Here is a 14,839-nt window from a genome sequence, read left to right as displayed (position 1 = left end):
GAGGAGGATGCATCCTTCAGGTCCTACTGCCATCTGCCACCAAGCATGTGGTTTTGTAGGTGTCTGGTCTCAACCTGTACTTAGGATTGGACCAGCTGAGGCTGTGTGCACCTGTGCCAGTGCCTACCCCATCATGAACATCTTAGATATTCTGATGCCCCCTGCAGAGCTTTCCCTGGGGTGAGCTGCCACCCACACTGGTGGGAAGTGTCTGGTTCCCTGGAGCCAAGGCTAAGCCTTATCATTTGTCCCCATCCCACAGTGACAGGAGAGTCCCCCCCCAGCCTCTCTAAGGACCTGAGCAGCACATTGGCAGGGGTCAGTGATGTTAGCTTTGACTCGGACCATCAGTTCCCACTGGATGAACTGAAGATCGACCCTCTGACGCTGGACGGACTTCATATGTTGAATGACCCCGACATGGTCCTAGCCGACCCGGCCACCGAGGACACCTTCCGAATGGACCGCCTGTGAGTGGTCGTGCTTGCCACCCACCGCTGGTCAGTCCCCGACAGCGCCGCTCCAAACCTGGGGATGGCAATGTTCCGTCCTCCTTTGCCAACGGCCAAGCTTGTGGTTCTGAGCTTGCAATGCTGCCCAGCACCCCCTGCCAGCCACTACCCTGGTTGTTCACCTCCCTGATGCCTGGCGTGAGGCCACTGTGTACCAGGCCAGCTATCTGTCCATCTGTCCATCCAGTTGGAGCCAACTGATCACAGGGACTGTGAGTGCCTGGCCCACATGGACTTTCCCCACGCTCACTCCCGGGCCCCTTGTCGGGGATGATGGGGCCCTCCTCAGTGGTCCACTTCCAAGATACCCAAAGTGTCACTCACTCCCAAATGTGCTGCACAGGCCGGGCTGGGGCCTGAGCGTGGGAGTGCCCCAAGAGGCTGAGGTGCACCGTCCATTCAACTGTTCTCAGCTGTCACTGCCTCTTTTCATCCCTGCCCCTCCTCTACCATCACCCCCAGTCCTGGTCAGGTCACGCATGCCCACCATGCCCAGGGCGAAGACAACAGAGCAGAGGAACAGACCTGGAGCAGAATAAACACTATTGGATGGCTGCCTTTCATATTCCTGAGCGCTCTCAGAGCATGACAATTGACCTGTGGTCAAATGTGGTGTGGTCAGAGCCCGCTGAAGCAGCCAGTGTCCCTCTCCTTGATCCTCTTTCAAGCACCCTTTGCCTACTGCCAGACAATGCCTAGCATTGCAATACAGGGCAGACGGAGGGTCATAGGCTGGCTGCTCACTTCCATCCTTACTTCCCAGTCCTGATTGGTCCTTACTGCTGCTTGGGATCTGGGGCTTAGGCGGCAGCAACCCTGTGGGTTTTGCTTTTCCTTGAGTTTGTATTAACGTTTGGTGGCTGACCCTCCAGCCTCTCTGGCCTGGAAGCATGTGTTAACCCCAGTCCCACCTTGACCTTTTTTCTTTTCTTTTTTTTTTCCCCAAGCCGGGCTGCCTGCACGTCACTCACCTGCACTCAGTCTCAACTTCAAAGAGCTGGATGGGCAAGGAGGGGACTGGATGTAAGGTCCTGGTGACAAAACTGTAAGAACCACAGAACAGACTTCTAGGAACAAGTCTTGACTTTCACTGGGGACCTCTGGAGAACCCATTTCCTCTGAGCATCCCCAAGGTGCCAGCCTGGCCTCAGTAGTTGGCTGGTTGCCACATCTCCATGCTGACTCTGTGTTGGAGCTGTGGACCTGGCTTGTCTTCTGTGGGCCATTTTAGCCTGGAAGCTCTGATCCCCACGACTCTGAGTTACAGCTGAAGGCTGTCTTAGACCTTTTCCCACCAGGGCCGCACCTTTTGCTCGATAGTTTCTCAGTGATTTCGCTCACTGCCCGTGCTGGGGGCTTGGGGAGCACGGGAACTGTGTGTGTCTTTCCCTAAGCCCCTCTGTGACTGCCTGCATGAGAAAGCTGCTGCCCCTCCATCACCGTGCCCACCCCGTTCCCATGGACATTGGTTTGTCCAGGTCTCAGGCCTTTCTGTCACCATGGTGCATGCTTGGAGGTAATAGTAGGGACATCACCATCATCCTCATTAGGAAGCATGCATGGAGAGTGGAGGCCTGCCTGAGCTGTGTGAGACCCTGTTGGAGTCTGGTTATCTCCAGGTGTAGAAACCTGAACAAACAGCCTTAGCAAGGCAGAGAGCCAGAGGCAGTTGTCAGGCAAGGCCTGGCTTCCAGGAACCAGTCACTGGTCTATCAGGTTCTCAGTGAGCTGGGGCAGGAGGGACATGGCCCCGTGACTCCCCCATGCTTGTGGCCTGGTTTTCAACACCCCGCAGCCAGGAGTGTGCATGTAGCTGCGTTAGCGTGATTCGGTTCATTGCCAAGTTCCTTGATGGGGTGATGGGGCCCCAGCCAGGGGTTAGGTGTTTGTGTGTTCTGGATGGACTCACTCTCCCCCACCCTGGGCCTAGAGACTTGGTGGCAGGGGAACCTCTGGGGGTAGTCTTTGTTTTCTAGATGTCAGTCATCTTGCGTAGTATTGCCAAGCCATCCCGAGTCAGGGCTGTGGGGACCCCCAGCTGGTGACATGACATACTGACCCATCGAACTGTGTCGGGAGCAGCTATCCTGGAATCCCTGCAACATGTACATAGACCTCTGCCCACACCCATGCTTTCTCAGGACAGGTTTGGACACCTGGCCTTTGCCCGCAGACCTCACCCACGTGCCATCGTCTTCAGCCGAGCCTCAGCCATGAGGCTGTCTGACCCATTTCCCCATTTCAGAACAAAGTGGAGCACTATGCTCAGATGCCTCAATTTACCTTGCCGTTTCAGCCCCTGGGGCAGTGGTTATCCACCCACAGGCCTCCAGACAGAGGAGGCAGCTGCACCCAGACCATTTCTGTGTCCCCTCCAAGCAACAGGCCCCGTCGATGTCCCTTCTCTGTGGCACCATTCAGTGCCAGGGAGGGCTCTCAAGTTCATTGCATACTTAGCCTGGCCTTCAGCTCTTTGAAAGACTCTTACAGGGGCCCTAGCGAGACCCACACGCCACCCCCAGCACGCCAGGATGGCTGGCAGCTGTCACAGTGGACCTAGTACAGGACAAGAACAGGCAGAAGGTACGGAGGCAGCCACATGTGCTAATCCTGACCACTGTTCTTACCACAGTAGACATGGAGTTGGTTCACTGCATCCTGGGTTTTCTGGTTTTCCTAAGAAAATTTCTGTGCCCAATAGAGCCACAGGTGGAGAGAGCTGGTGGGATCAGGGTCCTGGTGGAACTGTGGTGCAGGCGTGGGTATTGTCTATTGCCTGTTGTCCCTCAATAGGTGTCTAGGTGGGGGCACCTGGTGCAGAATCTGTGTGGTCTGAACTGCTAGAGGGAGGTGTGGCCTTTTCCAGACCCCAAGGCCTGCCTCAAGTGTGGCGGTACCTAGTCCTTTTTATACCCTTTCTCCTTGTCCCCTGGGGTCCCTACTTCCTTCAGGAATCTCCTGGTGGATGACTTGGAGCCCCTGATCACTGCTGTCTCAGGCATGGCCCTCAGTGTGGCACAAATGCTCACCACCCCATTGGTCATAGCTGCGTCTCCTCATTGGGGCAGAAGGTGTGCCCTCTCCAACCTGGGTGCTGGGGTACTCCCAACAGCAAGGGGTTCCCTGAACCTCAGTTTCCCTTCCATTGCTTTTTCAAACTCGTTGGGCTCAGGGGCCCAACTCTCTGGACAGGGTGGAGAGAGCAGCACCTCTGAACTCAGCCTTTCCCTGGGACTGGAGATCCGTCACATGCAGTAGAGGCATGCCCCATCTCTTGGGGCTCTAGAATCCCAGGGTGACCAAGGGCCAGCCTAATCCATCCCAACTGATCACATGGGGGACATGAGGACAGAGCTGTGGCCTTAAATCCAGAGGCCAGCTTTGGTTCTCAGGCTATATCTCACCCCTTCGTAGGAAACAGAATGCCATGGGCTGGGCAGTCCCTCTGATATATGCAAATGGCTGGTCCCACACCCCCTCCCTGTGCCCACGCTGGCTCTGCCCCCAGCATGCGCACTCTGCTGCTGTGGATGTCTGTGAACTATTCACATGGACACAGCAGTTGGGGGTCAGGTTGCTCAGGGCACGCACGGCTGCCCACCCCACCTTCTGGCGCAGACGCTTCTTTGTATTTTTGCGCCCTTTGTAATGAAATGTAATAAAAACCCAATGTTTTCGTCTGGGCCTCTCATTCTCTTCCTCCTCCATCCTGGACGCCTTGTTCTTCTGTGTCTGAGCCCCACACAGGTCTGAGCTCCTTGCACACCTCCTACTGAGCCATTTAGTGACTTTGGGGTTCTTCAAACTTGGAATACCCGCCTGATCATACCAGGGGTGTCAGCACCTGTAGTGACTGTCTGAATGACCAAGTACAGATCTGGGTCCCCCTGGAGGCCATTCACAGAGCCCCATGAAGCAGAGACCAGAGCCCCCAGTCCCCCACATTCATATTTTATTAGCCTTTCCTCCCCAGGCCAGGCACCCCTCCAGAGTGATGCCAGCCCCACAGACACCTGTAGCTCAGGCTACCACAGTTCATCAGGCAGCAGTGCCCTACTTGAGTTCCCTAGGCCCTCTGCAGCTGGTGATTCTCGTAGTCCTCAGGGAGTGTATCTGTAGATTGAAAGGCAGCAGGTGAGAATGCCTCCTGGAGCCTTTCGGGTCCTGCCTGCTGGCCCCTAGCTCACCATTGCAGCGGTAGCGCAGGTTAGCCCAGATGATGTTCTCTTGGGAGAAGCAGAAGACGCCCAGGCGACCACCACGCATGGCCGTGTCCAGCACCACGTTGCTGTCAGCCACTAGCTCAGGACCCTCATAGAACCGCACCCTGTGAGTGGAACCAGTGAGGTGGGGTTCCCATGCCCGCCCCCCCTCATCACTGGCTCACACTTAAAAGATATGGGCTGGTGTCTCTACAGAAGCAGGAGAGCCTGCCTCAGTTTCCTTCTGTAAGAATGTGTTAGGTGCCCTGTACAAAGGTGCCTACGCTGCAAATGGAGCCCATTTCTTCTAAAACCACTGTAAAGCGGGGCATCTCCAGTGCAGCTCACCAACTGCAGGACAGTCCCCACCTGATGTAGCCAACTTGAGGCCGGTGCTGCAGGAACCAGCGGTAGGATGTCTTATCCTTCCAGCCCACATTACGAGGGTCCTTCCACAACAGCCGCACCTGGGATGCTGTGTCCCCCGTGTGCCACAGTGCATTTCGGAGCTGTTCCCCAGGCCCCGTGGAGGACTTGACTGCCTATCGCAGAGAGGGGAGTCTCCAGTCTTTGGACTGGAAGCACAGGGCACCCTGGGGACCCTCTGGGTTTGTTGGCTTGTAAGGGCAAGCTGGCACCTAGAGAACCTGTTGCAGGTGACTGCAGGAGGATATGCAGCAGCCAGGGGAATTTCGGGTTCTGTAAAGGTTTGGGGACTGAAAGGTATATGAGGTGGTCATAAGGAAGTACTCTCCCTTTCTCTCTCTCATTCTCGCTTTCTTTCTTTCTTCCTCCCTTTCTTTCTGAGGCAGGCTATATCTTCAGTATGTGGTGTATGCACATGGAGGTGTAGACAGGAGTTAGTGTCATATCCATCCTCAAGAGTTTGCCACCTTGATAGACCTCTATAAAGCAGGGTCTGTCAGTGAAGCCTGGGGCTCCCCAGTCTGATTTGTCTCACGAGCCAGCTTGCTCTGGGCCCCTGTCTCTACCTTTCAGGTTGGAATTCCAGGTGGGCCGCCATGCAGACCCAGTATTTCTGTGAGTTCTGGGGAACCCAAACTCCAGTCCCTGTGCTTGGACTCAAGGGGCTTCTTCCCCAGCCCTCCTGGAAGAGGATTCGTGGGCTTGTGGGAAGATCTGAGCCTGTGGCGATGGTTGAGGGACAATGAGGGGTAGTGACAGCCTTGAGGGCTGTGGGACAATGCTGGAAGGGTGGAGGGTTTGGGTGAAGTTGGGAAAGGATAGTGTATGTAGGGCGCAGGGACCAGGAGGGCAAGGCGCAGCAGGCACCTTGAGCTGGATCCCTGGTTCGGCCACTGCCCGGAAGGGATTGGCCTGCCAGTATGTCTGCTCCATCTGTTTCCACATGACCACGTAAAAACTCGAGCTATCTTGGTAGCCGAAGATGAAGCCAGCATAGTCGTCATCAGTGACCGTGTTCACGTGGAATGTGCCCTCGAAGTCGACGCCATTGAAGGCTGTGTAACCTGTACAAGGGGAGAGAAATGGGGCCTCCCAAAACTTGCTTGCCCTGGACACCCAGTTCCTCCAGAGAACTAGGTTCACTTCCAACCTAGTTCCCTGATAAGGCCCCACCCCCAGCATACCATTGGTCACGTTCTAAAGCATTCCAAATCCCCCCACCCCGGCTCAAGGGCCAGGCCTCCCACCACCACTCCCTCACACAGCAGCAACCCCACCCTTCCCCGGTCCAGACCAACCAACCCCTGCCCCTCCATGGAAACCCACTATGGCCACTCCAGCAATCTGTCCTCACCTCTCTGTCTCCCCTCTTCTCTCTACCCTTCCCAAGACTAGGCTGACAGGTCCTGCTCTGTGGCCACGCCCCCATAATCCCGCCGCGCCCCGCCCCGCCTCACCCACAGCTAGGCCAGGGTCGCTGTTCATGGTCTGCACGATCTCCATTCCCTGGGGAGGTCCGAGGAACAAGAAAGAGTCTCAGGCCGGCGCTGAGGGGCTCCTAGGCTTCCTTAAACAGCCACCCTGGCCCCTGGCCGCACCTGATTGAGCACCACCCAGTTAGGATCAATCTGCGCGTCCCCCTCGGGATCCAGCACGACCGTCTGGAAGGCCCTGAAGTCGGTGAGAGTGACCTCCGCATTCTCGGGGCACACGTCGATCTTGTCTACGACCTTGTCAGCGTCAAAGTCGCCCTGACACGCGTCACCCACGCCATCCCCTGAAAGGAGGTGGGACACGAGCTGCCACTCTGGGCTCAGTTCAGGCCGCTCCGGATGGCCATGGCCGAGGCCAGCACCAGACACCTCTCCCTCCACACACGAGATGCTGGCCACGCCCACACCCGCTACAGACCAGGCCCACATCAGCTAGTAACTATACCCTCTCTGCCCTTACTGTCACTGTCCTCCTGGCCCGAGTTGGGCACCAGGCGGCAGTTGTCCTGGTTGTCAGGGACGCCATCATTGTCGTCATCATCATCACAAGCATCGCCCTTGCCATCGTGATCCGAGTCCTGCTGGGCGCTGTTGGGCACTGTGGGGCAGTTGTCCCAGGAATCCTGGTGTCCATCCCCATCCCTAGAGTGAAGGAGTGGGATACTGGGACCCTGGGACTCTGGGAGGGGACGTCATGCACCGCTCAGCCGCCACCGTCTCAAGGGCTACATACTGGTCCTGGTCACTGTCACAGGCGTCACCCACAAAGTCGTGATCCACATCTCTCTACAATGGGGCCAGGAGTCACAGTCAGGGCTGAGGACTCAGAAGCTGTCCTCCCTTCCAAGAACTCCCGACCCTAGGTTGCCCTTGGCAGGAAGGCTCCCCTAGGAAGCGGCATACCTGATCCGGGTTGTCTCTCTGGGGACAGTTGTCACAGGCATCTCCAACACCATCACCATCGCTGTCACTCTGGTCAGTGTTGGGCACCCTGGGACAGTTGTCAGCTACATTTTTTATTCCTGACACAAATAATTGAAATAAGGCTGGATCCCAAGAAAGGCCAGGTTAGGACAGTGTCAGAACAGCGCGGGTCAGGCCTGAGGTGAGTGGACCAAGGGGCTGGCCTGAGTTTGACCCCTGGCACCTGAGAGAGAACCCACTCCTGCAATGCAGGTTACCCTCTGACCTCCACATGTGTGCCATGGCCCTCCTGCACATACATGCATGCACACAGGTGTGTGTACTCAGAAATGATAAATTAAGGGCTGGAGAGATGGCTCACTGGTTAAGAGCACTGGCTGTTCTTCCAGAGGTTCTGAGTTCAATTCCCAGCAACCACATGGTGGCTCACAGCCATCTCTAATGAGATCTGGTGCCCTCTCCTGGCATGCAAGCATACATGGAAGGAATGTTGTATACATAATAAACAAATAAATATTTTTTAAAAAAAAGAAATGATAAATTAAAATGTAATAAAAATGCTGTTTGCTTGGCACTCTAGAGGCAGAGGTGGGTGGGTCCCTGAGTTAAGGCCAGCTAGGTCTATATAGTGAGTTCTAGAACAGCCAGGGGTACACAGAGATACTCTATCTCAAGGCCAGGTTTAAGTCAGTCTAGGATACTAAACTGGGTACTGAGAAGTCAAAGGCTTCCCCGCTGGATGTAGACAAGAGAGAAGACCTTTCCATCGCTGTATCCCAGCAGTCTTCTCTCCCAGCCCTGGTTTCATGTTTCCCCCAGCTTGACTTTAGTCACGTCAGGGTGGGTCACCATCTTCCAAGCATTCAAGCACTTCCACTGAGAGATGGGCCCCACCCTCGACTCCCCAGCCATGCTCACGGTCTCCATCAATGTCCTCGTCACAGGCATCACCCCGGCCATCCTGGTCTGTATCTTTCTGGTCATCATTCTTCTGTGACCGGCAGTTGTCACAAGCATCTCCCCACTTATCGCTGTCCGAGTTGCGCTGGTCTGGGTTTCGAACCAGCGGGCAGTTGTCCTAGAAGACAGGGCAAGTGAAGTTAGGTGTGTGTAGGGGGGGAGAGGGATACAGATCACCTCCCAATCGGCTGGCAGAGGGATAGGCGCTGCTCAAAGTAAAGGCTGATAGCTTTAGTTCAATTTCCCCAGAGCTTACTCAGTGTAAGGAGAGAACCATTTCCTGCAAGTAGCCGTTTGATCCATACACACAGTGTCACACTGGCGGGCAGGTACGCGCGCGTGCACACACACACACACACACACACACACACACACACACACACACGAGCTAATTAATTAATTAATTAAAAAGAAAAAGAAACAAAAACCACTTCCCAGACCTGCACATCCCCTCCGTCGAAAGCTGGACAACCAGCGGACCCTCTCACATTTACCTGCTCGTTGGGGATTCCATCCCCGTCCGCGTCCGGGTCGCAAGCGTCTCCGATGCCATCGCGGTCCACGTCCTCCTGCCCCGAGTTGGGCACGGTCATGCAGTTATCCTGGAGAGCAGGTACACGGAGTAAGGGGACGTGTCTATCTGGACTCACCACGCCCTCCAGATCACACCCACCTTGCGGCACTGACGCTCTGAGCAGCGCAGCTTCTCGTCCGGGAAACCATCCAGGTCCGTGTCGCGGCCGCAGAGGAGCCCGTTGCCCGCCCAGCCGATGGCACACTGCGCAGGGCAGTCGATGTTAATGTACACGCACGCCCGAGCCCGGGGACCCCTCCTCCACGACCTGTGCGCCCGCACTCACCACGCACGACTTCGAACCATCGCGCTCCAGGACGCAGTCCGCTTTCTCATGGCACGGGCTGGGTGACCGATCCGGACAGAAGCGCTGCCCACGCCGCTGGCAGCCTGACGTCTGGTCACCCATGAAGCCGGGCTGGCAGGGGCCACACTGGAAGGAGCCCTGTACACAGGCGCGATCAGTCAACGGGGCACCCACCCGCGCCTCACTGGCGTCATTCTCACCATCCCTGCCTTCCTTACCCGGGTGTTGACACACACGGAGTTTGGGACGCAATTGTGTTGCCCGGTCTCACACTCGTTAATATCCGTGCAAACCTGGGAGACGGAGACAACGGTCAGATGGCACACGTTTCACCCAGGACGTGTCTGTCCACCCTGACTTCAGGAACTTCCTCGCTGGAATGAGGATGTGGACGGAGTTTTCTGGACAAAATGCCTTCCATTCCCTCCTGCCATAAACGTCGGGTTTATGCTCTCATAACCTGTTTGTTAGTCTTGGCGAAGGCCAGCCCCACGCCCTCGTGGGTGGGGCCGCTGTACCCATGCGGACAGACGTCGCAGTGAAAGCCAGGACTGGTATTGACGCACCGCACGCGCGGGAAACAGGGGTGAGCGTTGCACTGTGAGGAAGCAGCACACAAAATTAGAGGCCCCAAGTTGAACCTCGACAGCCGCACCTTGGGGCTTCCCGGATTTGGACATGGGTTTGTTTGTTCTGTTTTATTGGAGACAGCATTTCTGCATAGCCCTGGCTGCCCTGGAACACACCATGTAGACCAGGCTGGCCTCAGACTCAAAGAAAGCTGAGGTTCAAGGTGTGCGCCACCACCACCCAATTGATTGGTTCCCAGCCAGGACCATCAGCCGGTTCTTGGAGTAGGGTGTCACACGGGATGGAGAGCCCATGGGTCGCAGACGACTTTGCCTTGATGGACATGGGGTTGTGACCCCTTAGGGGTGAGGAAATGAACTTAGAGGGCGAGCATCCCCAGCCGAGGGAGGAAGTGGCCTACGGGGTGTGCAGGCACAGCGGCGATTGCCAGGTGCTTGAGGAGGGCGACTTTCTAAAGTAGACGAGTGGTCGGGGCGAGCGAGACCCAGTGGTGAGGAGGATGGTTGGGGAGAGCCACCCACAGCGTCCAAGGGGTCGTCGGGGTGGGCGTTAGTAGGTGCAGAAGGCGTGGTCAGGGCATGCGTCTGGGACAGTGATGGAGTTAGCCTGGGTGGAGCTCCCCGAGTAGATGTGAGGTCTTCTGGATTTGCGCCCAGGGTTAGGAGCGGGAGGACACCCTCGGTAGATAAAGGGGTCGTCGGGATGGAAGGAGTTTGCGGTGGGGTCGACCCGGGTAGCGTCAGAACGGCAGGGGTGTGGGTAGCCCGCGCACCTCATTAACGTCGGTGCAGTAAGAGCCGTTGCCAGTGTAGCCGGGAGGGCAGGGGCCGCAGCGCGCGCCGTTCGCCGTCTCCGTGCAGACCACGCCAGGGAAGCAGGAGCTCGGAGCGCAGAGCGATACAGGCCGCACGCTCAGGCCCGGAGTGCGCGCGGACTGCATCCCTTTGGAGACCCGAGTAATTAGGCCACGCTCAGGGGGAGGAGCCTCTCCGAACCACACCCAGGGGAGGAGCTTTTCGGGCGCGCCTACAAGGAGACTAGCTTGCTTCGCCCAGGGTGGCGCCGTTCATGACCACGCCCCTCGAGAGGGCTCATTTTAGCACCCTGGGGCGGGCCATGCTTGCGCGTGCGCGCTGCCACTTCATGGTCCACTTGGTTCCACGCTGTCCGGGGTCTGCTCGCACCTCCTGGGCCTTCTCTCCGGCGTCCAGCCCGCTCCACCGCGGTTCTCTTCCGCTCCCGCAACCCTCCTTCCCTACCCCTTTTCCTTCTTTTCTCCTGTTTCCCCACCCCTCCTCCGGTCCTCTGGTCCCGGCAGTGCTCACCGCACGCGTCACATTCCATCACCGTATTCTTCAGGAACGTGATCTCCTTGACCTGTGGATGAAGGAGGTCAGCGGGAAGCTTCCCGGTGCGCCCCTTCGCGGTCCTCCTCCTCCCACGATCACCTCCCTGGGAAGCCTGGTGCCCACACCTCCTTCCAACTCCCTTTTGCACAAGCCCCTTCTGGATCCCGCCTCCCTGGCTCTGACCCCGTGCATCTGGTCCCCGCGCTTTGTCCCGCGCCCAGTCCCCACTCTGTCCTACACTCTTGCCTATTCTGTTGTCGCGCCCTTTCTCTTTCCCTCCACTGTCTCCCTGTCTATCCTTTTCTGTCCCCTCTCCGTTCTCCGCTCCGTCACTGCGCTGTGTCCTCTATCCCTGTTTTGTCCCCACACTGCTCCCTTACCTGCTGTCTCAACAGCTCCCTCACATCCTGCAGCGCCGCGTTGGTCTCCTGAAGTTCTCGCAGCATCTGTGGGGCCAGGTCTCCACCTGCATCCGCAGGGGCCACCCCATCATCCCTCGCCAGTCATCATCCATCACCACCTCCGGGGCCCTCCAAGCCCACCCCGCTGCTCCGGCTCCACCCGCCGCCTGATTTCTTAGCCCAGTCTCTGGAGAGCGGACCCCAAGCTCCGAGAAGCGGGAACCGCGAACTTGGAGGCCCCCTGTCCACCCACACCTCCCACTTAGCGGCTTTACCCAGAGGGATCTGGCCCTGTCCGGTCGCACGCATGGCAGCCAGGGCGAGCACTAGAACGCAGGCGGTGGGGCCCATGACGACGGAGCTGCAGCTGCTGTTGGCGCCCTTCAGCCGATGCCCTATTTATTCCCGCGCCCGGCCGGGACAGCCCCCGCGGTCCTGCCCAGAGTCCGCCACAAGGTAAACAGGCCAGACTCTGCATTCAGGGCCGCGCCCCACGGCCCCGCGGAATGACCTACGATTGGTCAGGACATGATGGAGTCTGAGGAGAAAGAGGGATGAGCCTCAGGGAGTCAAGTGGGGCTCCCCACTCGCACTCCCGTTCACCATCGGGTGCCGGCTGTATGTAAGACGGTATAACATTTGGAGAAACAGAGTCACAAGTGATAGAAAAGTTCGAACCAACACACTCAGGTTCTTACAGTCCACATTTCTGAACCCTGCAAAAGGCCCCATGGGCGTGGCTCAGCGGGCGTCTGCAGGAAACTTTGAGAGTATAACGTCCTGGACTCCAGTCCCAGTACTTCCAAAGAAACAGAATCACCAGGAAACGGTGTCTGTGACTCAGTTTCCCCTTTTGCACTGTCGAGGAAACAATGGAGTAGGGAAGGGAACCTCTGCTTCCCTGGGGTTCTGTACCCAGCTTTGCTCCCCAGCCGCTGGGGAGACAGTCAATCACAAAAATAAAAATGGCTGGGAACTGAAAAATCCTCCTTCCTGGGCAGTCACCTCAGGGCCAGGAGTCCCGACTCAGTCTGTTACATAGAAGCCGGAGTCAGGGAAGGGACTGAGCCATCTGGGGCCACTATAAGCCAAGCCAGAGTCCCAGAAAGAGTTGTTGTTCCAATAGGAAGTCATAGGGGGCTGCCTGGAGGAAGCGGCCTAGGGACAAAGACTAAAAAGGGCCTTAGATCAGTGGTGCTCCAGTGAGGGGGTGTTGGAGGATGTGTGTCTAGATCTGTGTTACATAAATCTGCCCATCCTGAGTCAAGTTCCCTGCTAGGTAGCTAGTGGGGACACAGGAAGACAACAGCTCCCATCCTTCAAGAGGCAGCCTAGGCTACACTGTCACTCAGAGGTGTCGGGGCTCCAACTGGAGCAGGGGGAGGCTAGCAAAGGCAGTGCCAACGTCTTGAGGCCCAACTTGTCGCAGAGTGGGAGAAGGGAGAACAGCTCAGCCGAGGGAGGGTGGAGGTTCCCGGGCACACTCCCTGCCTGGCTGGGGTACCTCCTGTTTTCTTTGGCTTCCAGCACACCTGGGGCTGCTTCTGCTGGCCAGCGCTGAAATTCTCCAGAAACCACCACTGGCGGTGGCCCTGAGTGCTCGAGCCTTTGACACAGGAGCACAGGGCAGCCCAGAGCTGGGGCGCTGGACCACGTGGGAGACAGTCAGGACTGATGGGGAGGGGGAGCTCAGAGGACAGCCTGAGTTCCACCCACCGGGCAGAGACCCTCTCCCAGGCAGCTTTTCTAACCCTAGCCACCCTGGATTCACTCGGCAGCTATATTCCTGGGACCTCGTGCCTGTGTCCCTCTTCCGCTCTTCCAAGCACAGCAGACACTGTTGGGATGAGAGACAGCCTATGGGAATCCTCAGTGTGCTGGCTCTGGGTAGCAGCCTGGTTCTGCAACCTTGAGTCTATGCAGAGAATGTTTCGAATGCACACAAGCCAGGCAGTGGTGGCACAAGCCTTTAATCCCAGAGGCAGAGGCAAGCGGATCTCTGTGAGTTCGAGGCCAGCCTGGTCTACGAGAGCTAGTTCCAGGACAGGCTCCAAAGCTACAGAGAAACCCTGCCTCGAAAAAAAAAAGTGCATATATACACACACAACACCACCATATATAAGCACAACCCCATACACACACACGCACAACCCCAGACCCACACATGCACACACATGCACACATACAGCCCTTCCCTCATGAATCCAGGCTCAGTTCTGGCCCCAGCCAGGCAATAGCTGTGATATTCTGGAACTCATGAACCCAGGCCAGTTGCCCTTCCCGACACCCAGGCTGAGTGGTTCCAGGATCAGGGCCAGGTGGGGCCTGCTGTTAGAGTCCCAGGGGCCCTTTTTGACTGACGCCTGCTGGGCCAGGAGACTGTGGCGCCGCCGACTGCAGGCCACCGCCCAGGGGGAAAGTTTGTCGGCTGCCCAGCCACAGGCTGGGTCTGGGGAATCCATCAAGGCAACAAGGGGGAGGTTCACTTGGCCATTTCCACAGCCCAGCCAGATCTATACTCCATAATAAGGGGTCCAGGAGCCAGTGTCTGAGGCCTGTGTCTGCCTAGGCCTTCAGCAGGCTCTGCCTTCTTTCCCACCCATCTTGCCCCAGATTTGCCTCAGATTAAAGACAACATTACAGTTTTACTGAATGATGGCAAACATCATTCAAGGCTCAGGCACCATCAATACTGATCTCTTTCCCCCCCCACACACACACATACATTACGCTATTCTGTGCACCATACTGTGCATGTAGAGGTCAGAGAAAAGCCTGCAGGGGCAGAACTTGGGTCCTCAGGCCTCTCCAGGCGCCTTTATCTTCTGAGACATCTTGTCTGCCCTCATCTGAATTTTGATTTTTTTTTTTTTTAGAACAGGGTTTCTCTGTGTAGCCATGGCTGTTCTGGAACCGAGAGATCCGCCAGCCTCTTCCTCCCGGGGGTGGGGACGAATTATAGGTGTGCACCACTACCGCCAGGCTTGCTTTCTTTCTTTCTTTCTTTCTTTCTTTTTTTTTAGTTTTTTGAGACAGGATTTCTCTCTAGCCACCACCGCCTGACTCTTTCTCTTTCTTCACATATTTCAAATTTTGGTAT

General features: G+C 56.8%; 2 protein-coding genes across 10 annotated transcripts in view; one reads left to right on the top strand and one right to left on the bottom strand.

Moving 5' to 3' along the window:
- Crtc1 (CREB regulated transcription coactivator 1) overlaps positions 1–4,192 on the top strand; it is a 56,428-nt gene extending 52,236 nt beyond the window's left edge. For all 8 annotated transcript variants that reach the window (XM_087901107.1, XM_087901105.1, XM_087901104.1 and 5 more), the window contains one exon: positions 263–4,192. In XM_087901107.1, the coding sequence (XP_087757233.1) occupies positions 263–474 (212 nt within the window). In that variant the 3' untranslated portion in view covers positions 475–4,192. The remainder of the gene's footprint in view (positions 1–262) is intronic.
- A 255-nt stretch (positions 4,193–4,447) lies between these two features.
- Positions 4,448–12,193, bottom strand: Comp (cartilage oligomeric matrix protein). Of its 2 annotated transcripts, XM_087900789.1 has the most exons (19): positions 12,015–12,193; positions 11,719–11,804; positions 11,315–11,366; positions 10,762–10,931; positions 9,859–9,996; positions 9,617–9,691; positions 9,378–9,536; positions 9,191–9,295; positions 9,012–9,119; positions 8,476–8,635; positions 7,537–7,655; positions 7,367–7,419; positions 7,094–7,275; positions 6,739–6,917; positions 6,598–6,646; positions 6,008–6,204; positions 5,084–5,256; positions 4,700–4,839; positions 4,448–4,625 (listed from the first exon to the last, which is right to left on the bottom strand). In XM_087900789.1, the coding sequence occupies exons 1-19, from the start codon at positions 12,088–12,090 to the stop codon at positions 4,579–4,581; spliced, it is 2,268 nt and encodes a 755-aa protein (XP_087756915.1). In that variant the 5' UTR covers positions 12,091–12,193; the 3' UTR covers positions 4,448–4,578. The 2 variants fall into 2 exon arrangements, with proteins under 2 accessions (XP_087756915.1, XP_087756916.1); XM_087900790.1 differs by lacking the exons at positions 10,762–10,931; positions 11,315–11,366; positions 11,719–11,804; positions 12,015–12,193 and adding an exon at positions 10,145–10,721.
- Between the last annotated feature and the right edge of the window lie 2,646 nt (positions 12,194–14,839).

This window comes from Myodes glareolus, chromosome 23 (assembly GCF_982192425.1).
Source record: "Myodes glareolus chromosome 23, mMyoGla1.1, whole genome shotgun sequence".
NCBI classification, from domain to species: domain Eukaryota; kingdom Metazoa; phylum Chordata; class Mammalia; order Rodentia; family Cricetidae; genus Myodes; species Myodes glareolus.
The sequence above is the reverse complement of the archived record's forward strand: the minus strand, read 5'-3'. Positions and strand labels throughout refer to the sequence as shown.

Excerpts from the sequence above, each read along its gene's own strand:
- Comp (XM_087900789.1), bottom strand. The coding sequence starts at position 12,090 with ATGGGCCCCACCGCCTGCGTTCTAGTGCTCGCCCTGGCTGCCATGCGT. Across the intron at positions 6,918-7,093 it reads GGGCCAGGAGGACAGTGACA|GGGATGGCGTGGGTGACGCG; the intron begins GTAAGGGCAGAG and ends ACCTCCTTTCAG. Across the intron at positions 4,626-4,699 it reads CCTGCGCTACCGCTGCAATG|ATACACTCCCTGAGGACTAC; the intron begins GTGAGCTAGGGG and ends TTCAATCTACAG.